The following is a 25299-nucleotide window of genomic DNA, read 5'->3' as shown; positions in this document are numbered from 1 at the left end:
TGGCTCCCCAGGGTAGTGTCGGTGAGAACCCCCTTAGGCAAAGATCCGGGGTCCCATCTATCTGTTAGGCAAAGATTCGGGACAGGTGGCACTTAAACTTCGCGAGTCACGCTGGGTTGTGCTACCGAGACGTCGATATTTCTGTCCAGTGTACATGTGTACACCGCATTGGCATGGCATTGCATTGCATTCATACATTATTGCTTTGCATTACATTATGACTTGATTGAGATGCTTGGTGTTGTATCGTGATGTTGAATTGCATTGGATATATTCAGACTTGGCACATTTGAGATCATATGCTTTGTGTAGGCGATGACGGATACTTGGAATTAATTACATTGTCTTGTACTTGTCAGTTTATTTTCTTATCTACATTATTATCTGAGTTGTGTTAGCTATGCTTAGTCGGCTGATGATGCCAACTAGTATTGTTATTTATATTGACCTGCACTTGCTGCATTCTTTTATGAATGCAGTGTATCAGGTTAGATCCACTTCTATGACGCGTGGCTGATAGTCGCTTCAGCTCTATTCTCGAGTTTCCGGGGTGAGCATGGCCGTCCGCTGCCTTGAATACTTTCCTATCTTTATGTCCTATTCTATTTAGAGACATATGCACTTTATGTATTAGTATTCCAGATTGTGTTATTCCCTTTTTAAATGCTCTTGTGTTATTCAGACTAGACCCGGGGGGTGTTATCGTCATTCCGCACTATCTACTACTTATATATATATATATATATATATATATATCGTGAGACTTACGTATTTATTCTATCCCGTTGCTTAATTTCATTCTGTTATGTATTTATTCATTGTATGGTTGAGGGTTCGCTTACTAAGGTGGGAAGTTAAGTGCCCGCACGACTTAGGCAAAATATGTCGTGACACTCTATGAGATCATATCTTGAAATGTCTTAATAATAGCATCATTAGAAATATTATCATATAACATCTTTTTCTAGATAAGGCACCAAACAACCGCTAAAAAAAACATCACTCATTTGACTCTATAGGTCATTTTTGATAAACTTCATTGCTAAAAAAACTCTTTCAACGGATGCGATGGCAACTAGCAGAAGCAAAGCACATTTCACTAAGCGGAATACAAAAGGATAATTTGAATGCTTCTTATTCTGAACTAATCTTTTTGAAAGATCACAAAGCCCTTTTAGATTGAAGAACCTTTCATCAACATCACGAACATCAATAATGTAACTTGCAAGTTGATTCTCAAGAGTATCCATATTGAATTCATTAAAGTCATCAGGATAAAATTTAGCCATTTTCATTATCTTTCTGATGCCAAAACTTGAAAATGAGTCCATTGGATTCAAACAAGCAATTTCATGAAGCAAATCAGTCGTCGCTTCGCCAAAACAATCTTTAGGTACCAAAATGTCATGCTTGATTCAAAACAAAGATACCTTAGCAATAAGAGAATTCCATCCATCATCCCTATACGCTTGCAACCTTCTTTTTTCTACTTCAACAAGTAGCATGGTATTTGCCAAATATTGCTTCTTTTTTAAGCATTTATTAAGTTCATTTGAGATTCCTAAAATATCACTCATCAAATGCAATATGAATGCAACCTCATATGTTCGACAAACTTCAAGATATCCCAATGCCTTGGCTCTTTCATCTAATAGTCGTGCATCAAGAACAAGTGATTTAAGAACCTTAAGAATAGAGCCAAACATAAAGAATAAAATTGTTACAAGATTTAAAATGAGATCCCCAACGAGCATCACAAGCACTTGAAAGACCAAGTTTGTGATTCAAGCCCATACCGGTTGTGAGCTCACCCAAATCTAATGCCTCTTGAATTATTTCTTTTTGAAAATCTTGAAATTCACCCATACACTTAAAAGAAGATCCCAATACATTCAAAATATTTGAAACCAAAAGTAACACATCAAAAGACTCATGAACTAGTAAGGCAAAGTAGTCACCATTAAATTCCTCAGGAATAGCTTTAATTGTTTCTATCTTACAAGCACTCACAATATCTTTTTAAATCATTGGAGAAGTCATTTGATCATTTTCAGGAGTATGTTCCAGTACATAATCACGAATTTTATCACACTTTTTTGCACGTCATGAGAGAATTTGAAGAATATTACCCTTACTAAGTGATGATTTAGATTCATCATGACCTCGAAACGCTAATCCTTGAGTTATAAGAAGTCTTAATACATCAACTGAAGCCAACTCAATACGCATGCTTAAATTGATCAAATTGCCTTCCAACTGCAAATTGAATAGACTGTTGTAGATGCAATAAATCTTGAAATTTCTTTTTTGACTGGTTATGTGGGCTATTTGATAGACCAATATGTTTTCCAACTCTTCTTTTTTAACACGCCAACTCTTAAACCCAATAGTTGAAAATACTTCACCTCGAGCTTGATTAGTGTTATGGTCTTTATATAGATGACAATACAAATAATAGACTGCATCTTTACTAACACTATTCTCCAACCAATCATGATATACATCATCAAACCATTCAGAATTAAACCAACGCATTAATCTAGAAATATTCATTTGAGGATACTCATGTTGTAGAAACCGAGGTTGACAAGAACCATTCTGAAGGTATGCTCTTCTAATAACATCACGATGATTTGGATGATAGTCCAATATTGGAGTTCTTTCACCCAGATCATACTTTAAAGAACTCAATTCGAATTCTTGAGAAGGATGTAGAGGTACTTTTGAATGGTTGGCATCTGCATCCTGATTAGGTTGACTATGAGACACCAAAGTTGATTTTGGTACTTTGGTAAAATACTTCTTCACTAAACGTTGAGACAGAATTGTAAAGTAAGAATTCTGTTAGAACTTAAAAGAATTAAACAGGTATATAGACAAGTTAACAACAAAATACTTAAGCTCTATATGTAGCCAGTTGTTAGATTGGTTAAAGCACATCAATTGACAATGACAGTTCTATCAAGACAGTTTGAGAATGGGTCAAATTAGGTTAACGATGACTTTGTTTGTCACTTTAATTAGGGTTAATCTTCAAAAGAAAATTGAACAGTGATATGTAGGATTTGTTTGTCTTTCTTTAACATAAAGATTTCACTATTTTAAACCTCCTTCCCTCCCCCCCCCCCCCCCCCCCCCCCCAAAAAAAAAAGAGAAAGTGTTTATTTTTTGTTTTTCATTCCTAGAACTGCCAGAAGAGAATATACAAATTAGCTAACCTATTTTAATTCATAAATACCTTATAAAGTTATACATAATACAGTAGCAATTAACAAATATATAAAATTCTGGAAAAAATGGAAAAAGAAAGGAGTAAGCGTGTCACGACCCAACCAGAGGGCCATGACGGGCACCCAAAGCTAACCAACCGAGTACCTCTAACCTACACCTCATAATCAAATTTAGGTGGGCTATAAGCTAGCTCATATGCATCATACTCTGTAAGGACATGTATCACAAAATAATGGCACGTCTTCATGTAATCATCAACAACCATGCCCATAAACATAAGCCAACAAGACTGTCTCTATATACTGCACATCAATACATATTGTTAAGACTACGGAATATCTAGATACATGCACCGGTCTACGAGCCTCTAAATAGAATACATGAATCCATAAGGACGGGGCAGGACTCTGGCATACCCAAGTGTATATACATACAAAAGAGTAGTACCAATAAGCTGCAGCTCCGGGACAATTGGAGCCTTTCTAATACTCCACTGATAAAGCTCCTAAGAATCGGGTTTGTCTACCTGTCTACCTGCGGGTATGAACGCAGCGTCCACAAAAAAAGACGTCAGTACGAATAATTTACCGAGTATGTAAGGCATGAATAACAACATAACAAGAATATTGGAACACCTGAGATAAAGATAACCTGTACATCTGATTTCCTCTTAAGGCGGATACCATGCAGGCTATCTTTAACTTTTTAAATCAACAATTTAAATATATACAAGTAAACTGCCTGGCCATGTAGGCACGGTGTTGTTATCATTAGCCCGCGTTCGGGGCGTAAGCTGCCCACTGTAGTGGTGTGTCTGCCCAGCCGCCTATAGGACAGCGTGGTGTTATACTGCCCGGCCATGTAGGCACGATATTATTAAAATACATACATATTTACAAAGCATGCATGAGAGCCCAATTAAAAGCTACAACTCTATCGGAGTGACGTAAGGTCGGTAACCTCCGATTTATATTATGGAATAATCATCATCGCTATATCTCACCTTGAAGGAACAATTATTATAATGTGAGATCAACAACAATGAATAAAATCGAGGAAATCATGAAATAAGCTCGATCATCTCATAATAGCATTAAAATCATAAGCTTTGATATTTTTAGAATTAAAATCATCATCAACATGGTCATCATAGAAAACATCTCATCTTTAACATCATAAGAAGCCTTTAAGAATCATAAACTTCTAGCTTCTAGAAGTAAGAAGGTTATGGAAAATATGTATGGAATCATAACATAGGAATCATACCTTTTGAAAGAAAGGGACTAGCCTTAACATACCTTTTCGGTCGCCTTAACTTTAACTACCTAACGCTTGTCCTCCCAAGCTCGTAAATCTACATTCAAGAGAGTTCATGTTATTGTTAGGCTTATCGTCATATGCTTATCTTAAGCCTTCAAATAAAACCCCTTTAGAATCTGTCAAAATTCGGGCAGCATCTCCCCTGTTTATACTACATCCCAAAGATTACTAAGGGTCATCAAACAGCCCAACAAAAACAACAACAATCAACAATGGCAACAACTACAATATAATCCAATATAACCCTCTTCGATTACTTTAAGAATTATATCGAGCGGCAAACTCGTTTAACGAATAACAAACGTCATTCAACCCTAATGCTCCTTTCATAATTCAGCCTACGCCCTTCATAAAAATATATATATATACCATATCATACTTAGCTCAAAATATCCTTAAATGTATTCCAAAACAATCCATACTCCTAAGCCTCATCCTTTACTTTCTATTCATAGATTTCGTATATTTTCTTCTCCATTTTTCCCACTAACACATGAATAATCCCAATAATCGTAGTGAACATATATTCAAGTTATAATCCACAATTTACAACCATTAGAATTCATATTTAAACATTCAAAATAACCCCTACAAAATAATGACTTAACTTAACTTATTTCGATGTAGTCTTGCGGTGTTTACCCTCAAACAACTTTATCAACATCAATTTAAGCTAACACGTGACCAAAGGGGTGTTATACATACCTTAAGCAGTGCATACAACCCAAGAATCACGGCTGGATCAGTTCAACTTCACCCTCAATCACTAGACAACACCATAGGTTTGCTACTCTTGTAGTTTCTAACTTTCTTGATGGAAGATTTGGTTGTTTCCACTTGATTTGGGCTGAAATTTCGTGGGTGGAAGTTGGGAAAATATTCTAGAGGGGAGGAATGTTTTAGAGGTGTTGGATCAAAAAAAAATAAGGGTTCTGCTCTGTTAGCCTAACTTGTAACATCCATAATTCTCTACTTCAATATCATATTGATGAGCGGTTTGTTGCATTGGAAATTAGACTCGATGAACTTCATTTTAGGATTTTGAAACACCTTAAAATTCCTAATGTACTAGGAGATATACCCTTCCAAATTTGACTAAAAATATGCCCAAAATTCTGCCAACTTTTTTTAAATTTTGGACAAAATTATTTTCTTCGATTTGCTTGGTCCCGGAACCTTTAGGCACTTGCTTAATACTTGTTAAGAGTATTCATTAACCTTATAAGGGTTCCATGACCTCTACGAGCTTACTTTAGTTTACTTATAACGCAAACGACGTGAAAATTTTTTGAGGTGTAACAAAGCACAACTTACCGAGGAAGCCATGAACAGAGACAACCGACGACAAACAAAGGGCGATGGATGATGGCAACAATCAACAAGGGAGGGCACAGATCCAAAAAAATCTGAGCATAAGAGAGAAAAAACTGAGCATAAGAGAGAGGGAAATTGGGGACATTAAGCGTAAGAGAGGGAAACTTAATGTAGAGAGCGTTTTGTTTATTAGTTGACTTTGAAATTGGGGATTTAATTCAAATCCCAATCAGATATGTTCCCTTTTCAAACGATGTCATTTTGTTTTGTTAAAAAGAATTAAAGGCTTGAAACCAAAAAGTTGAGAAAAAGTTGGAAGCAGAGGCTCGAACCCGCATGCCCCCTTTACCGCTGAACTAAGTCTTTAGTTTGTGCTGAGGAGATTCAACGTTTAGTATATGTACAAAAAATAAAATTTTGACTCTACATAAGTAGTGTGATTTTCCGACCGAGGGGTTCAGATGGTCTTATATAGATCCGCCCAGGCTGCTCATTCAAAAAGACAAAAAAGTCACATGTAAAAGTTGACGAATTTTAGTAAATCTAGAAATTTAAGTATTCTTTGAACTTAACGGGGTTGATCACATTCAAACCTTTGATTCTTCGTAAAAAAGAACTTTTACAAAATACTCTCTCTGTCTCATTTTAACTATCATTTTACCTTACAAATTTGTCTCAAAATAAATGTAACTTTAAAAATTCAAGATTAAAATTGATAATTGTTTCTCGCTATACCCATGACATTAAAGCAATAGGCCTTTTTCATATTGCTTAATTATCAAAAAAATCGGAAATAAGATTGGCTAAGTAAACTACAGGGATGTCAATTGGAACATCGCGGGGTGAGCCTTGACCCGTTAAAATTTTAACCCGCTCTGTTCTGCCTCATTTATCTTTTCCTCATGATTTTGTCTTTCCCTTCCCTGTCCCGCCTAGACCCGCCCCACCCTGCCAAGTTTAAGTTTTTACTCTTTGATCTACTTTTTTTATTTATCTTTCTGTAACGTCCCGCCTAGTTGTTATTGGACCTTTCGCTTCTTGTGTATGAAAACCCTGGGTATTATCATAAATCTAGTCCCTGGGGGAGTTTTAAGTGCACTATTTGCTCGTAATTGACTAGATGAGAGTTTAAAAGCTGTGGGCCTCAGGGTGGGTTCCTTCATTGCAACGGGTGAACCACCGCTATAGCGGTCTCATTGTAGCGGACGAGTGATCCGCTACAGCGGCGTACGCGGACCAGAACCTTTGTTTAATGACTTTATTTTGGGATTTTACAACTTTTATCCACAAAACCCTTTTCTAAGCTGCCATTAGGGTATTCCCAGAGTAAACCACGTAGTGACGTGGGAAAGGTGACTCTCTAAACATCCTTCGGGTTATCTTCCTTAAAGATTTTCCTATCACAAATTCCGGCTCCAAGACGGGATGGTGGATATTCCATGAACTTCTGTGATAGCTGCTAGGCAACGAGGTAGGTAATGGTTTACTTGAGTTAGACTTTAATTAGTAAATCGTATATATGTTATAGAATTGATGGGATAAAGAACGATTAGGTTCTCGGATACAGAGTTCGGATGGAAGTTGTTAGGATTAAGATGAATGTTGATTCCTATGGGCCTCGTGCCATTAAGTAAATAGGTGAAACCAGATGCGTAGTCGATATAAAGAAAGGGAAGTGATTAGTAATTATGGTTGGTTATTAATCTAGTGAAAGGGTGGGTATGTGCAAGTACCACATTGGCCAAAATAGATTCTTGTTGTAACATGCATGTGGGTGACCTGTTCCTGAAATTGTAGGTGTCCCCATTAAACATTCTTGTTGTCGTTATTCTATGCACTGAGCATGCGGGAATTGTCAGTACATGCTTCCCTTGTGGATTTCAGAGTGAGTCTTTATTCATCTTATTGATAGAGTTGAGTCTGAGTCTGGGCATGGTTGCTGCTTGATATTGTATGTTCTTAATGTATGCATCTACGTAGAGTATCCCCAAGTGTTAAGAAGGTGATTTCTTAAGTTCTATTGTGGTTCATGGTAGGGTACCGTATCTTTGATTTTGATATGATTCATATTCTATGACTGATTTATTCATGCGATGCAGTGATAAGAAAAGATAAAGAAAGTGTGTATATATACCCTTCCTGTTGACTTGGAGTAATCCCTTATTCATGATTGTTGATGAATTGATTTTTGAGTCTTGATATGACTTGATTGTTCACATTCCTCATTGATTGTAGAATGGAAATACATTGTGATGAGAAAGATATATAAATATGAAAAGGCACATTTGACGGGGGTGAGGCTGTGGCCTAAGTTTCAGGCTTGTGATCTGAGGTAAGATTCTGAAGCAAGGGTACAAGGACACTATGGGTCCTCTGCAGCTCATGGCTAATGGGTCAAACATTAACATTTAGCATGTGTGTACGGATATGACACTAACATTGACTATATTATACTTGTGTGTTCATATTTTGTGATTGTGGCAAGGCTGATCTCGATTGGATGACATATAGTTATGGTTATTCTGGTAAGTGCAATTGATCTTCTCTTGATTGTGAGAATGAAGAGTTTACAATTAATCTCAGAACCCGTTCATAAATAAAGTAAGGTGGGTTGAGTTGACCTTATTAGCTTGGCTATAAGTGTTTGGAAAATTATATGAAATTGTTATCATTGACCGCATGGACTTACCATTCTTATTTGATACTTGATAAGTGGTTTGGGTCTGGTGTCCATTATGGGATATGGATTGGATGAGTCCAATCGTTAAATTCCAAAGTATGATAAAGTAGGGGAATTAAGATAAGAACTAGTGGTCCCACTGAGTGTCGGTTGATAGGGAGGTTGAGTTCCATCCGGTACTTATTGATATGGTTAAATTGGCTAAGGAGTCCTTCTTGATAATGATCATTGTTAACTGTTGGTCTTTAATCTTAGAGTTGTTTGGCCTGGTAATGAGTTAGGAGCTTGGTAAGTCAACACGGTTTAATTCTAAAGAGGTGTTACGATTGCACTCGTCTGTTTATTTCGTTGATCTTGTATCGTGTTGCGTGAACTAATCTTAGTCGACCTATGATGCTTATCAGTACGTGTGGTGTACTGATACTACTCTTGCTATATCCTTTTTGGGTGTAGGTGTGTTTCAGGTGTTGCTTAAAGGTTTCTCTAATTGCGGTGGCGGATATCTTACTTCAGCTTCTGTACATCTCACTTCAAAGACGGAAGATGTGTCTTCTTAATTATGTTATCTCTCAGTAATTTAGAAGCTCTTGTATCGGTTTAGACTAGATCCTTGGGAAAGTGAAACTGTTTTAAAATAAGTAAAGAATGCCCTCGTAATGTTTACTCTATTTTCTGTTGTTGATTGTATTTGTTTCAAAACAGCTTTAGGAAGGGGTTGGTAAGGGTTTCCCTATTAGATAGTAATTTCGTAGGTGTCGCACGATCCGTAATTCGGGTCGTGACACTTTCTATGCTTAATGAATTTTTTATTTCTCGTATACACCCCTACATATGACCAAAGTTATTATGCTCTGAATTAAGAAATATGGAGGAAATATTATACTCCTTTTGGTTAAGTAAGAACAATTTCTTTCTCATCTAGTTCAAAGCCCAACCCAAGAGTGAGTCAAACTTATAATTGAAATCGGAACGATGTTATACATTATAAAGGATGTAAACAGCAGAACAGATTGATAAAAACATGCACCACAACAATCATTATATAGATATGTATTAAATAAGTCTTTAGATCGATATGATAATAATAATGTCTACTATATATTCTCTTTATGCTATAAAAGCGAGTTCAAGCTCCTCAACATGTCTGTGTCACCATAAGGGCAATTTGGGAATTAAATATAATTGTTGCTAAGGAGTTTTTCAAGCTCCTCAACATGTCTGTGTCACCATAAGGGCAATTTGGGAATTAAATATAATTGTTGCTAAGGAGTTTTGTAAAGCGACGCATCAAAATTTGTACTTTTTTGCCAATTGACTGAAAAATCACTGTTTTCACCATGCCTACTTTTGTAAATTTTTGTTGTCTTACTCAGTGGCTCCCTCCTGCAGTCCTACTTTTGGAGGTTATGAGCCTGTTTGGATGAAACTTAATGAACATAAGGAAGGAATTTTTATAAAAAAAAAAAAAAAAAATAATAAGTTGGGGTAGTACTATTTTTTTTTTTGGCTTATAAGTTATTTTTGAACTTTTATAATTTAACTTTAGATAAAGCCAAATAGCTCCAATTAATTTTTTAGAACTTATTTTAAGACAAAATGAACTTTAATTTGTAGTAGTAAACACTCAAAAAAATTGCTCTTTATAAAGAACATAAGCTTATAAAGCCCAATCCAAACGGGCTCTATGTCTTGCCCTTACTTTTTCATCTTATTTGCTTTAGCTTCCCTCTCCATAAGGCATCTTTACAAGCGCTTTCAAAATGTTAAAACTGATAAGTATTCGACGTGAGAAATGACGTGCAATTACAAGTCTGGCGTCTATCTTATAAATTATCCTTCCTTTTTCCCACTGGATATAGAGACAATCCAGCAATGTTAAATTTTCATTCCCCAAGCATCCTTGATCTAAATTTAGTGTAAATTTTCATAATAAATAACTTCAGAATTACATTTAAAAGATTAAAAAAATGTGAGGAATTTTTGAAAATATATTAGCATCCTTGCTCTAAATTTAGTGCAAATTTTTATAATCAATAACTTCATAATTACATTTAAAAGATAAAAAAATGTGAGGAATTTATATCCTATTAGAAGTCGAAACCAGGGCAAAAAATATTGAGGTTCCTAAAAAATATTAGGATATCATGCACAATCCACAAGCAACCTAACTGATAAGGCAAAAGAACCACATAGGCTAAGCATCGCTACTCAAGAATTTTGTACAGGTTCAACAATTATAGAATTACATTTGAAAGCTTAAAAACAATTCTAATCCTTCACAAATTTGCAGCAACCTTATATTTCATCTACTCATATATAAGTTTCCTTGGGAGTAACAATATCTAATGCGTAATATTTTCATATATTTACCATATGAAAGATTTTTAAATGTTTTAGATCTTTGCTATATTTTTCTCATAATTTTGTCTATTAGTATTTACTATTTTAGTAAGTAATGTTGAATTATAAATTACATTTAATGAAAGATTTAAAGTTAAACAATTCTTAAAAACTCTCATGCTATGTATATAAACAATTAATACTTAATTTAATTATGAAGATTTATCTTGCTCCTCCCTATAGGATTAAAAAAAAAAAAAATCTTTATATTGGGAGCATAGGCACATCGCCACTCGTACTTTACTATCTAATAAGCGGGGATAAGCAGGCAGCAGATCAACATGCCTGCTTCATATATTGAGGGCATATTGGTCATTTAGGTTGAAATGAAATAATATGATTGGCTGGAGAAAAGGTCATTTCGCAGCTGCTGGATAAATTTTGAGTCTCTTTCGCTAAATTGTCCTTTGGCTTGTGTCCTCATCTAAAAGCCGCAACAGCCTTTTCCATGCTACGTGGCATTAATTGGGAATGCTCTTAAGTTTCTCCTCTGGGGTGTTACCTTTCACTGACAATTAGTACTCCATTTGTCTTACCTTTTTCTCGCTGGGCGTTCGATTCTTCGATTTGATTTGGCTATTTCGATTTCGATTTTTTGAAGGTGGACATCAAACACCGAATTAAACTAGTTCGGTTCGGTTCTTTCGGTTTTGATTTTTTAAAATTTGGTTCGGTTCGGGTTTGATTTTTTCAATTTGATTTTTTTGATACGATATTAGAAGCGATTCCATTTACACTCATTCATATTCTCAAAAGCAACAAAACATAAAACTAACAAATTAAAATCAAATCAAACAAACAGGATACACAAGAACATAAAACCATAATCATAATATAGGATTACTAGGTGTTATATACATACAGTAAGAATAATTAAGAAAACACATAAAGGACATACATTAATCCTAAAGACACATCCTAATCACCTTTCTTTATTAAGGATATTTGATTTTCTCAACTGAAGTGGAAAATTAGTGATACAAAAGTAAAAGAGAGCTTATTACAATTGGATTTTTTTTTGGGCTTAAACTTAATGAGTCTGGACTATTTTAATTTTTTTGGGTAATGTATGAATTTCAGTTTAAATTTTGGCTCTTCGATTCGGTTTCATCAAAGTTCGGTTCGGCTATTTCAGTTTTGATTTTTTGAAGGTGAACACCAAACACCGAACCAAATTAGTTCGGTTCGATTCTTTTGGTTTCGGTTTCTTGAAGTTCAGTTCGGTTCGATCCGATTTTTTAATTTTTGATATTTATGCCCCGCCCTAATAAATTTTGAGTCTCTTTCGCTAAATTGTCCTTTGGCTTGTGTCCTCATCTAAAAGCCGCAACAGCCTTTTCCATGCTACGTGGCATTAATTGGGAATGCTCTTAACTTCTCCTCTTGGGTGATACCTTTCACTGACAATTAGTACTGCATTTGTCTTACCTTTTTCCCTCTCTTTAACATTCCCACACACAAAGCTTTCAGTACAGGCTACTCTGCTATTGAGAAAGGTATTTTAACTGTTTTTGTTCTTTGTTTGTTTGTTTTTTTTTTTTTTGGTAAGACTTAACATTTTACACTTAAAATAAACAAGAAGCTAATAAAAATAAAATAACAAAACATTATTCACACAAATATGTTATTATTTGATATACTAAGTAGGTGTTTGGACAGAAGAATGTAATATTTCAACAAAATAATATTTAATAGTATTAACTTAGAAAAAGGTATTTGAAAATTAAAACTGCATTCATGCTTATTTTTAGTGAAAAAAAATATCAACTTTCAAAAATATTTCAAAAAATCAATCAAATAACATTTAAAGTTTTATTTGTGGACAAACGGCTCCCTATGTGATATATTTGGTGTTATTAGTTAGGATCACTATTTTTTGGTATTAAAAATCAAATAGGATAGTACTTATAAATGCGTAATTCTTTTTTGAGCCCAAAGTAGTAAATTACAAATGCATGATTCATACTATTATGTCATTGCACGAAGAAAGTATCACAATGAAAATGTATAGCAATAGTTAGATAGTTTGACTTTCATATTGTGTTACTTTTATCATTTTAAAAACAAAGAAAATAATATTGTTGTATTTTAGTATTGAATCTTATTCACATTTTGCTAAATATCTTATTCATGTAAAATATTACTAGCACCATTCATGCCAAACCAATAAATGCATGGTGTTTGTGTTCTCATAATCTATCTTAGTTTCGAGTAATATTTTAAAAGCAATTTCAAATGTTAAGGAGTATAATATTCTACTAAATTTAAAATTACAGAAATTTATATTACATTTTTATTTTTTTGGAAACATTTAATCAATTTAAACTAATAATTTAGGAAATGTGTACATATATATAAATGTTTTATTGTAAGATGAAATTTAACCTTATGTGCTTACGAAATTAGAAAAAATGAAAACTTTTTAATTACAAATTAGAAAATTTTGAAGTAGTAGAAATTGGGCCCGTGCCAGCTCCTTACTAGTCTACTACTAATATATAAGTGGGAATAACCAGGCAGCTGAGGGTTAACATGCCTGCCTGGCATGAGGGTAATAGGGGAATTAGCTAAAGTTGTTGCTAAGGATAATTGTAAATTGATCTTTCAACAATTGTATCTTTTTGTCAACTGACTGCAGCGCTATTACTTTTACATGGGCTCTTTTCCACTTTTTACAATTTCGTAATGTCTATTGCAGTGGCTCCCGCGTACACTCCTATTTTTGCAAGTTAGATTTTGCCCTTAGTTGTCCATCTTATTACTTCAAATCCCTTTGTATAATTTCGTAAATGAAACCATAGTACATCCCCTTTTTATATCATAAGCTGACAGGTACTCCATCAGAGGAGCTGACGTGCAATTAGAAGGACTGACACTTGGAAATTTTCCACATCATGCTTTCTTTTTAGGTGTTTGGTTGCAGAGGCCCAACAAGCCTTGAATTTTGTTCATAAAGCATCCTTGCTCTAAATATAACATAATTTTCCCAATGAATAATTTTAGAATTATAATTTTAAAAGTTTAAAATCATTTTTACGCCTTCACAAGTTTGCTGCATCTCTTACTTTTCATCTGCTCATTACGTATTTACTGAAATCCAATAGCCTCTATCCATATCTTATATATATGTATGTATTCAAAAAGTTACTAAGCATTTATAAGTATTTGATTAAGAAGTCAATTATTATTACAGATTAACTTAAGATTAATAGAAATACATAAACTTCAAATCCTGAATTTCCTCTATATACACATATCTATATTTAAGAAGTAGCTTTAACGAAAGTATAATATTGCTATAGTCCAGAGAAGAGAGCATAGATAACAGTTGAATCTATGCTTATACACTACATGAAATAAATAAGAGTTGTGATTTCTATATTTAAAATGTTTCGAGAATCATGAAGTAATATCTTTTAGAAAATTTATAATAATTCTTCCAGCTTGACTAAGAAAATGGGGAAAAAGTCATTCCTTAACATGCATTTTCCGAGAAAATAGGCATCTTTTTAAAGATTTTAAAAAATTGTTTCTTCAATTTCTAATAGGAGTATATCCTTTTTAGGACATCTACAAATATTTTTTTGGATTATCAAAAGTTTAAACTTTTGTGTTTTAAATTCTATGTTATGTTTATTCATCTATTAACTTTGTTAAATTTGTAATACAACACTGCGTATAACGTGAAATATTTTGACGTTTCTTATATACTATTTTGGAAATGAAAAGAAAAAAAGTTTGAAGTAAGACAATTAATTCTAACTTTTTTTAAATTTTGAATATATCTGCATGATTTAATTTGGAAAAACAATTGCAGACATCGTGGGGCAGTATCATGATATAATCTCATATGCTTTAATTGTTATATTTAGTTAGGTAAAATACATCAAATCACACTTTAACTGTACCCAAAAAGTCGAGTTCACACTCCAACTAATCGGGCGACCTATTTACCCCATTCTTCTTTAAACTAGAATTAATACCCCCCCCCCCCCCACAATCCGTGACGTGGCAGAGAAATTTTTTTTTTATCTTTTTAAGTGCGAGTGAAAATTAAAAAAATATATTAAAAATTGATTAAATTGTACACGTATCTATTTTTAATGAGATGTCACATAACTAATTGCAGTTAATTATTTGTGGGCCCTCTTATCTTTTGTTTACTCTTTTTTTGTTCCTCTGCTTCTTTCTTTTTTCCTTTCCTTTTTCTCTGTGCAAGCTTCTTCACCACAGAAACTCCATTTTTGCCTATTTCATCATACATTTTCCTCCAATGATAGAAAAATTAGAATAAATTACACCACAATCATTTTCAACTTTCTTCTCTGTGTTTTCAAAGATAAAATGTATCCAGCAATTGTTTAATTAATAATTCCAAAGTCCAAACACCACACAGGATCAACCCACTACTATGGCCATGAAAACCCACAAAACCCCTCTTTTCTGAAGGAGATCACCTCTCATACCTTTCATCTTTTATAAAGGGACAACATCAACAAATGTAGCCGGAAAATTTATCTAGAAAAATTTCTTCGGCAAACTTCCATTTTTTCCGGTCAATCTTCTACCATATTCCTATCTCTCATTCTAATCTTCTTTCTCTTAGAATTATTATGCAAAAAATCATTATCAATAAATTACAAATTATTTTCACAAGTTGAAACCATTTCAAATTCTTAAATCTGAAATGGGTAGTCGAAAATGTAGTTGGTTACCAATTTTGAATCTGAAATTTTTGTTTGTTGGTGATTTGTTAGTCAAAATTGGTTTGCAAGATAATGGCTAGGATGAAAAAAACAAGAAGAAGAAGAAGAAGAAGAAGAAGAAGGAGAAGAAGGGTCTGGGAGGTGGTGGTGGCGTGAAGGTGGTCTTTGAAATGAAGAAGAAGGGTTTGGGGGTGGGGGTGGCGTGAAGGTGGAGGAGAAGGGGTGGGGGGGCGGAGGAGTGGGGGCGGGTGGTGAAATGAAGAAGAAGATGAAAAAACAGTTTTTTTTTATTAAAATTTAAAAATCATTTTTTACTTTAATTTTGTGAATAAAAGAAACAAGTGTGAATAAAAAAAAAAGTAAAAAGTATAAATATATTGTATTTCTGACGTGGGTTGACATGGCATCGAAATGGGCTGACATGGACTGACGTGGCGCGCGTGTGGAGCCCCTCACACCATGAGAGTGGTTTTATACCTCATAAGGCGGTATTAATTCTAGTTTAAAGAAGAATAGGGGGTAAATAGGTCGCCCGATTAGTTAGAGTCTGAATTCGACTTTTTGGGTATAATTTAAGTGTGATTCGATGTATTTTGCCTATTTAGTTAATAACTAAACTTCATCGATTTCATAATACATTTGCCAAACAATAGATTAACCAATAATTGATTTTAGTTTAGAGATAGTGGTATGTATCACCATTCATGCATTTGGAGAAGGTCAAATTGAGTATCAAGAAAATTTTGAAAGATTATCCTCTAGATACTCCTCTAAAGAATAAGTGCGGATGTGCAGTGTTTAAGAAAGAAATGATTTTGTTTTAAAATTTTATGATCTTAAACATGTCATAACATTTGAATTTAGCTCATTTCCATTACACTTTCCGGATCTCCATTTCCGAGAGGCATCTTAGACGTGACACTTGTTGCTTTTTTAAACTTCAAAGGCTTATATTAAGTTGAATTAAACAACATTCTAACCATAGTTAAGGACTTATCTTAGCAAGTAATTGCTAACTTTGGTATGAAAATCTCAACTCCCACAAATCTTGGCAACCATTAACGGCATTATTTTCATTTTATTTTACTTTCAGTTTATATTATTTTTTATTACTTTCCCGACTTTATCATCTTCTTTGCCTCTTTTTAACTAACCTTCTGATTAATATTCTTATATCGTGCACGCATGTAACACGTAAGGAGCACCATTACACTTTGGTTGAACGGGCAGATGATTTTATCCCACTATCAAACTGTTTATAAAATAAATTCTTTATTGACATTTGAAACCATCCTTTTGTTTCTTTTGCTCATAAACCACCGGGACTTTTCGATAAATTAAGCTTATAAAATTAGTAAGAAACCTTCAAATAAGTAATACTATATTTTGATTTTAGTTACAGAGGTAAGTTGCCAAAAGAAATTTGGGAGATAATGTCGTATTTATGATTAATAGGAAAAAAAATGTATGATTATTATTAACGTACAAGATCTCATTTCATTAAGAAATTTTATATCTAGATGTCAAAAATTATAATTGAAAATAATGATATTAATGTGTTCCTAAATTTTTTTAAGTTAAGATTATCCTGAAGAGTAATTTTTTAAGATAAATCCTTAACTATGGTTAGAATGTTTGTTAACTATGGTTAGAATGTTTGTTTAAGTCATTTAATATAAGCCTTTAAAATTTAAAACAAACAAATATTAATCATCCAAGCATGCACTTGAGAAATTAGAGAGAAATATAATGGAGAGGAATCAAATCAATAACATTTGTATAATCATATAACTTTTGAAACTTGTAATTTTAAATACTTTATAACTTGCATGGCTATAAAAGTTTCTTATCTAGAAACGATTTAAGTTAATTTTTTTAGAAATAGATTAGCATAAATTAAAAATTAAGAAAATATATGATCCATAAAAATTTTGTTTTACGGTTAAATCATTGGGCCCGGTGCTTAGCCCGGGAAAGCGCCACTAGTTATTATATTATACTATAAGCGGGGATAAGCATGCAGGTGAGGGTCCACATGTGTGCTTCACCAGGTACAGGCATACACGTCCATGATTTCTCCAGTATTGACATCTCATCCAAATTTTACAAGATGGAAACCACCGCTTCGTAATTTCTAAGCATCGCTTTGAAATTTCCAAGGTTATCTGCTATTCTCTTGCGAAGGAGAGCTGTAAACTTTTCTAGGGCCCATGCTATTTGGAATTGGACGCTCAGTTTAGGTGCGTTGCCTGTAGAGTTATTAGGTAAGGTTTTTTCCCTGTTTCCCCTTTCCTCTTCCATGTTTATCACTGTTATTTAGATTTTAAGATTGTGTTGAGTTTTAATTTGAAGAATGCTTTCTTCTGTGTTTACATTTAGCTTACTTTTGCCTAAATTTTTAAGCTAATTGGTGATTAATTGTTACACCTCTGTTCTTCGTGGTTTATTCTTCACTTTAAAGTGTTATAATTCTTTCAAGGTGCAGTTAGAATGGTTTTGTGTTCGTCAACTGCATTCGAACTGGAGTTATATACTTCCCCTTTTCCCACAAAGTAACTGCACATCCAACCTGCTGAAGGTTTATGTATGATCAGATGCCTATTTCCTCTTCTTTGGGCAACAATTATTTGATGTCATATGTACATGACATTGTTCTGTGATCAGGGGTGGCTTTGTTTCCTGCATATGTCACCTGAACCTTGGGTAGCAAAGGTGTTCGATAATAATTCTGGCTCATTTTATTTGGAATAAGCAAGTCCTCCAATTTTATTTAACCTTGTTGTTGGGAGATTTTCGAATTTCTTCTTTTTTATAGGCTTGCGAGCGGGATGCTCTGCCTAACATTTTGAACTGGCTGCAGCATAATATACTATTCAGTCAAGATATCCATCTTCTGAATGGCTCATTTTACTGCAAGTATCTTGCTTAGCTGCATCGCGTGACATACAGGTATAGGAATTTTACTGTGACTTGAATTGGTACTATGACGGTTCTGCTTCCTTTTTTGCGGAGTCCATTTTTGGTGTGCAATGAAGGCCTGAATATGTTCTTTCTGGAATAGAATACTATATACTGGAACATTAGAAAAAGATAATGTTATTTTACTGTGACTTGAATTGGTACCATCATTTAGAATTTTTCAAATTTCAAGTGCTTGAAACCATTTTCAAATAATGTATGTACGCATTCAGTTTTAACTTAGCCTTATAAATTACAAAACAGAAATGACCGCAGAACTGACCAAACTCTTGAATTTTTTTTGGTTACAGGATATACGATTTCTCACAATTTTATTAACAATTTTTATCTTTCCAATTACTTCTTGCAAGAATGCAGATAGTGCTAGCAATGCTCCCATTCCGATTCATCGACCAATCACAAGATCTAACTCTAATTCTTGGTTGAGAAATTCTTATTATCAAATACTTATCATCTGGTCTGCCTTCTTTTATGATAGTATGGAGCATTCTTCCTCCTCCATGAATTATGCTGTGCAAATGGCTAACAAGCAGCAACAATCAACAATCAAGATAAATTTTTGGACAAGGTTTGTCTTCAGCTACATTCCATTTGAGATGTTTATGCTATTATCTTCAACAGGTAACAAATCCACCTGTTTTCAATAAAATTTATTGGTAATTGACTTTTAAGTAATCTGACAATGTAAAACTCATTATACTATTATTATGTGTCGTTTGGTCTATATGTTATGCAGAGATTATAACGCAAAAATTATAATATTAAAGTATCAATTTAGGTATGCTGTCCAATTTTTAATTTTATTGTTTACATTAAGGATGTATTCTACCCAAAATAGAGATGTACAGGAGGAAATTACATGGTTTGCCCTTCAAATGGGATGGTCTTTAATTTTTACTCTTCACAATTCAATTTATGTCTAGCTGGGCATAAGTTCTTTGAGGGAATCCGTTAAAACTACATTAGCCTTGGTTATAGAGGAGTATTTTCTGTTATCCTAAGAACTGAAGGATACAAGGATGCGATGTCTTAGATTTAGAGGGTTAATTGATGCTCATTTGATTCGATTTTTGCTTGCTTAATAATTAGCCAAATGTATGCAGGGTCTTGAATGTTCAAGTAGGAGAGACATCAAGACTAGCTTGGCTCGGTGTGGAGGTGAATCCACTGGCTCATTCAGATGATGTCTTGAAGACTTATAGTAGACCTACTGAGGGCCTTAATCAGCCTTCTTCAAAATGGCTCTGATCCAAGAATACCATAGTTTCCGATCTTGGGCTTCTTGGGATCAAACGGGGTCAGACCGACTCAGCTTCTGAGGGGGAGACACCAGCTCCTAAGCTCGGAGAAAAATAATAGTCAGGAAAAAGGTAACAAGTGGAGTCTAGGTGGTTGACGAACTACTCACCATCACTGTTCAATTTTGCAGCTTGAGAATTTAATAAGCATTTGATTGAATCACAAAATGAAGACAGCTTAAATGCAAGTCTAATCCCGAGCATTGCCATGTCCACTACAGCAGAAGGTGATTAACTGTACTAGGATGCTGGGGAGGCTCTCTTCTCAAATTTTTACCTCAATTCATTTCCGAATCTTCATGAATCATGAGACGTGAGATTATTGGCTAGCTGAAATATTTCAGGCTGAACTTTTAAAATGAATTCCATAGTTAGGAGTTAGGTTTATTGCTGCATTCCTTTACTGTCATGCTTTTAGAACTTGTATTTAAATTTTCATAAAAATTATGATTTCATTGAAAGGAAAATGTAGGGACCCTGCTAGATTTGGAAGAGATCCTATGTAAGAGCCCTATTTTTCAAAACACAAATGTTAATGTGTCGGTATGTAGGTTGTACTATCACAATGGAACAGAGGCTTACTATCGAAGCAGTAACACTGTTAACTACAGAGTGGATGTGCAAAGTTCGGTAGTGGAGAAATTCCACCAAACAGAAAGCAAAGACCAGTCCGTTCATTTCCAACAATAATTGTACAAGATGAAATTATCTGCTTGGGTTAAAAACGGGACAGACTTACTTTACTTACGTACTTCAAGATTACTCTGATTGAAAATGTTTATGGGGCTTAAAGCTTCTAACATGTTGCAGTACGAAGCTACTTCCCCTGATTTGGAATGCTGAGCTTGTAACGGATGATGATATTGTGTAAACAAAGCACCGTTCCCCTGTGAAGGCTGAGTCTTTTGCTGGATAATTGCTATGCATATGCTGACAGCATAACATTTTCCTAATTTGCGTGCTTGCTGAAGTAGAAAAAAACGCATTGACAAGTTGGGTACTATGCTGGAATTGCTTCAGCTGATTTATCAGGTCAAAGTGCTTCGACTTTTTTGAATTTGTTGACTCATGTACTTCTTCTAACACTGCTGAGATATTCATTAACCAAAATCACTGTTATTACTTATTCTGCACCTCACTATTCATTTTGCCTTGCATTTTTTCGAAAGTGATCAGTCATTGCGATAACTTGATTTTAGTAATGAGTACTATTTTTGTATTAATATATTTATTACGTCTAAATGTCAACTTCTTTTCTAGAAATCCTTTATTTTCTCTATTGAAAGTAAGATTGGATTGGCGAGGTTCAAAAAAAGATACGTCTGTATTCTCTAAATGCTGAGATTGCAAGCTACATTTCATAACTAATAATATACTTTTTTTTGGTCAGAATTTTGTTGATATTTTGGACATTGAATACATGATCTTCAAGAGAAGAGGAATTGGATGTTCGAATGAGAAAAGACTAACTTACGGATTCCCCATTCCAAAATCCAATATTACCCATTAAACAGTTCAAAACCACACACAATCTTATTTCAACACAGAGTAATCAAAACTCCTCAAAATGTATCACATCATTCGCACCAATACTAATTGGTAATTAATATGCCCTTGCACGGTCGCAACGCACCCTTCAAGTTCTCTGAAATATAAAATACCGATAGGATCTCAATTGAAGCACAAAATAAAAATTAAATATTAAGCACGGGCGATTCCCCACTAGTAGTGTTCATAAAAAGCCAAGCCCTGTAAATTACCACCGAGCAAACTGCAATTTAACTTGGCTCGATATCTGCCTTGCCTCGTCATGTATTTTCAAAAATAAAATTTGTCCTGCACGCCCTGCCCAGCCCGTTTAATCTCCTACCCTGACTCGTTAAGGGTGTGCCTACCCCAATTGTCATCTCCAGTAAACTATATCTTATACTCCCTCTATTTCAATTTATGTGAATCTATTTTCTTTTTAATTCGTGCCAAAATGAATGACTTCTTTCCTAATTTAAAAACAAATTCACTTTATGAAATGATTTATAGCCACACAAATATTCAAGACTTATTTTGAACCATAAGTTTTAAAAAGTTTTCACTCTTTTTCTAAATGTGTCATAGGTCAAAATGAGTTCACATAAATTAAAAGCGGAGGAGTATTTATTTTTCTTGTATATTTTGGTTATCTTAACGGACGTGTGAAAAGAACTAAAGTGATAATTAAAATGAGACGGGACTATTAAATAGTAATAATAAATGGTCCTAAACAATAAGCCGACTGACACACATGCGTGGATGGTCCATCGATCATCACTGTTAATTGGGATTATCACGGGTTATTAGTTAGCCGTGTGTTTGTGTGATATAAGTGGGGACGAAATGTTTTTGTACAATGTTCGTGTGTCGTTTTACACCTCCTCTTGTAAGAGCCCGTTTGGATTGGCTTATAAGTTGGTTATAAAATTTTTGAACTTTTTTTTAGTGTTTAATTTAAAATAAATTTAAAAGTCATTTGTGAATGAATAAAATAAGGCTCAAAAAAATAATTGGCCACGTTTAAATTTAGTTTATCTAGAGAAACTTATAAGTTGAAAACAAATTTTATGTTTCCAAAAAAAAAAATAAGTTAGCCTACCCTACCTTATTTTTTTTAGCTTATAAGTTATTTCCAGCTTATAAGCTGCTTATTTTAAGCCCATCCAAACAGACTCTAAGAGTCCATTTGGATTGGCTTATAAGTTGATCAAATAAGCTTATAAGTCATTTTTTAATTTATTTGGATGTTTGATAAAATAAAAAATAATTTAAATTAAGTTAAATAATATTTAAAATAAATCAAAACTAAGAAGTTGCTCAATCTTAACTTATTTTTTTGGCTTAAAAATCATTTTGGTTTGATCAATAATTTTATCTTTTTAATTTCAATATTATCTTTATATTTAGAAATCCTTTAAACACTTTTATTCAAATACATAATTATTTATTTATAAAATAACTTTCGCATACTTTAAATACTTATGCTTAAAAGTCACTTTTTTTTTTCCAGCTAATCTTGGGCTCCAAGTGTTGGTTTCTTGTTCAAAGAGCGTCTATTTATCAACAACTATAGTACTGCTGTATTTAAAACGTTGGTTTTACTTTTTCTTAATACCATCCTAAATTAGTGGACCCACCCACCCCCAGTATCCAAAAAACCATCTTAATTAGTGGACCCACCCACCCAAGTTTCCAAGAAAACCATCTTGTATATATATTCATTCAGTTTGCTCTTTTCTTCTTCATTAATTCTTCATTTAACACTTTGTTGATTCTTTGCTTATACAAAAAATATACAGATTTACCGATCTGAGTTTAAACCTCCATTCATTCATTCCCATATTTTGAAGAAAATGAGAAGAAACTGTAACTTGGAGCTCAGGCTTATGCCTCCTTCTCTTTCATCTTTTTCTCCTAAGAATTGCACTACTCCCTACTTCTCAATGTAAGTCTCTTCCCATTCACATAATAGTCCTTGTAATTAGTAATATATGTAATAAGGTATTGAGTGTATATTTGTTTTTCTTTACTATAGGGAGGATAAAGAAAGCACAGAATTAGAGAAGCAGCAACCGCAGCAGCTAACCATTTTTCACAATGGCAAACTTGTGGTTTCAGATGCTACTGAGCTTCAGGTATGTGTAATTTTCTGTTTTGTCTAATTTTAATATCTGTATCTTTCTTTATTGTATGGACCTTCTGTGCAACCTTTGCTCACTGAATTGCAAATGTTGGTAGAATTTTGTCTTTTGTGACGCAACTTCTTCGAATTTTCATAAAAGGTAATCCAATTTGATTAAAAAAAATATTTTTTAATGAAACTTCCTCGTAAAATTCTATATTTCGGGCCCAAGAGAGAATGAAAGTCCTATCCCTTTTTCCATTCTGGTCAAGAGGGGTGGGCGACGAGAATATATGTACATATATTTATTTATGAAATTAAAAAACTAAAAGGCAGAAGATACTATTTTGATCACAAAGAGATTCTGAGATTCTGACCATAAAAAGTGTCACTTTCATCATAGATTCGACTTCCTTCCTGGTATCTTCATGTTCCATATGTAGAAGGTGATCGAATTTGATAAAAGATTATTGAATTGAAATTTCATGAAAAGTTTCACAAAGCATTAAGACCCAAGAGAGAAAAGAGAAGGATGAATTTGACAACCGTTTCTTTTTTTATTTGGGGCAGGGATAGGTGCTGAAGAGCTAACAACTAAGTCCCATCTAAGTATATGAATTTGGTTAAAAGATGCATGTTTTTACTTTCTGAAATAAATGGTTGTTTCGTTCGTACGTAATCCTAATTTATATCTTTTCCTACATCCAGGCTAAAGCTATAATATATCGTGCAAGCAGAGAAATGGAGGACAAAACAAAGAAGACTCCATCACCAATGTCAGAGCCGTCGTCACCTTTATTACAACCTCAAACTGGTCTTTTCATGAAGAGATCTCTACAAAGATTTCTACAAAAGAGAAAAAATAGAATTCAAACAACTTCGCCATATCATCACTAGCTGCTACTGAAGGACTCCGCCTTAGTTTAGTTCCATTGTGCATATATGTTTGTATCTTCAGTGAGAACTAGAAAGTAATTTTTTTTTTTGGATAGATGGATTAGAATACTAGTGTATCACTGATTTCCACAGTTTTGGCAATACTATTAATCTTTTCTCATTTTTCTCTCTTTAACTTAAAAGAACTCTCCCGAACCAGTGCTAAGGTCTGAAATCTATCGCGGTATAAAGCTACAGCGAATTTATTTTGAGCTTGGGTAAATTTGCTATGGCTATCTCATTCCTTCTCTGTAAAACAGTTTACAGAAGGGAGAAGAGTGTCTCTTTATTGATAATGAATAGGGTATTTATACAAAGAGGTGGATCCATATGGTTTTTGGAAGATCCACACAACCAATCAAATAAATGATAATCCTTATAGTCAAGAATAAGCTAAAATTATGAAACTAAATCTATAATCCCATCAGGTGGGGTTTAGGAAGGGTATAGTGTACGCAGATCTTATCTCTATCTAGGAAATTAAAGGTATAAAGGATGTTTCCAATAGACTCTTTGCTCAAGAAAAGATGAAAAGGTAACAATAATAAAAGACGGTATCACCAGCAAGGTAATAAGATAAACGAAATGACAACAACAAGGTGTAGCCCTTGAGAAGATCTAAGAATAAGCAGGTATCATAGAGATTTAATAGTAAAAGCTACAAGTACTCCCGCTACGGAAAAGAGATATGCGCAATACTAACCCTCTACCCTGATACTCGACCTCCACGCCTTCATATCAAGGGTCATGTCCTCGAGAAGCTGAAGTTGCGCCATATCCTGCCTA

General features: G+C 33.9%; 3 protein-coding genes across 11 annotated transcripts; 2 read left to right on the top strand and 1 right to left on the bottom strand.

Annotated features, from left to right (window-relative positions):
- Positions 1-1415: 1415 nt before the first annotated feature.
- On the bottom strand, positions 1416-15209 carry LOC132065539 (uncharacterized). Its single transcript, XM_059458976.1, has 5 exons — positions 15110-15209; positions 2338-2807; positions 2130-2256; positions 1891-2015; positions 1416-1685 (listed from the first exon to the last, which is right to left on the bottom strand). Exons 1-5 carry the CDS (start codon positions 15207-15209, stop codon positions 1416-1418), a joined length of 1092 nt encoding a protein of 363 aa, XP_059314959.1.
- Positions 15210-17649: 2440 nt separating this feature from the next.
- LOC132055940 (uncharacterized) lies at positions 17650-21054 on the top strand. 9 transcript variants are annotated; one of them, XR_009414691.1, is made up of 4 exons: positions 17650-17915; positions 18512-18600; positions 19109-19198; positions 19734-21054. XR_009414691.1 is itself a non-coding variant. In XM_059447973.1 (2 exons), the coding sequence occupies exons 1-2, from the start codon at positions 18876-18878 to the stop codon at positions 19876-19878; spliced, it is 468 nt and encodes a 155-aa protein (XP_059303956.1). In that variant the 5' UTR covers positions 18607-18875; the 3' UTR covers positions 19879-21054. The 9 variants fall into 9 exon arrangements, 1 of the variants encoding a protein (XP_059303956.1); XR_009414688.1 differs by having other exon boundaries at positions 18921-19198; XR_009414690.1 differs by having other exon boundaries at positions 18467-18600; positions 18921-19198.
- Positions 21055-23216: 2162 nt separating this feature from the next.
- LOC132055985 (protein TIFY 5A-like) lies at positions 23217-24634 on the top strand. The gene is made up of 3 exons (XM_059448025.1): positions 23217-23400; positions 23491-23590; positions 24286-24634. The coding sequence occupies exons 1-3, from the start codon at positions 23309-23311 to the stop codon at positions 24472-24474; spliced, it is 381 nt and encodes a 126-aa protein (XP_059304008.1). The 5' UTR covers positions 23217-23308; the 3' UTR covers positions 24475-24634.
- Positions 24635-25299: the final 665 nt, after the last annotated feature.

This window comes from Lycium ferocissimum, chromosome 1 (genome assembly GCF_029784015.1).
Source record: "Lycium ferocissimum isolate CSIRO_LF1 chromosome 1, AGI_CSIRO_Lferr_CH_V1, whole genome shotgun sequence".
Taxonomy (NCBI): domain Eukaryota; kingdom Viridiplantae; phylum Streptophyta; class Magnoliopsida; order Solanales; family Solanaceae; genus Lycium; species Lycium ferocissimum.
The sequence above is the reverse complement of the archived record's forward strand: the minus strand, read 5'-3'. Positions and strand labels throughout refer to the sequence as shown.

Coding starts and splice junctions, on each gene's coding strand:
- LOC132065539 (XM_059458976.1), bottom strand. CDS start 15,209: ATGTATGATGAAATAGGCAAAAATGGAGTTTCTGTGGTGAAGAAGCTT. Junction 2,257..2,337: donor AAGAGTTGGAAAACATATTG/GTCTATCAAATA, acceptor TTCAATTTGCAG/TTGGAAGGCAATTTGATCAA. Junction 2,016..2,129: donor TAAATCATCACTTAGTAAGG/GTAATATTCTTC, acceptor TGATTTAAAAAG/ATATTGTGAGTGCTTGTAAG.
- LOC132055940 (XM_059447973.1), top strand. CDS start 18,876: ATGACCGCAGAACTGACCAAACTCTTGAATTTTTTTTGGTTACAGGAT. Junction 19,199..19,733: donor AAGATAAATTTTTGGACAAG/GTTTGTCTTCAG, acceptor AAATGTATGCAG/GGTCTTGAATGTTCAAGTAG.
- LOC132055985 (XM_059448025.1), top strand. CDS start 23,309: ATGAGAAGAAACTGTAACTTGGAGCTCAGGCTTATGCCTCCTTCTCTT. Junction 23,401..23,490: donor ACTACTCCCTACTTCTCAAT/GTAAGTCTCTTC, acceptor TCTTTACTATAG/GGAGGATAAAGAAAGCACAG. Junction 23,591..24,285: donor CAGATGCTACTGAGCTTCAG/GTATGTGTAATT, acceptor TCCTACATCCAG/GCTAAAGCTATAATATATCG.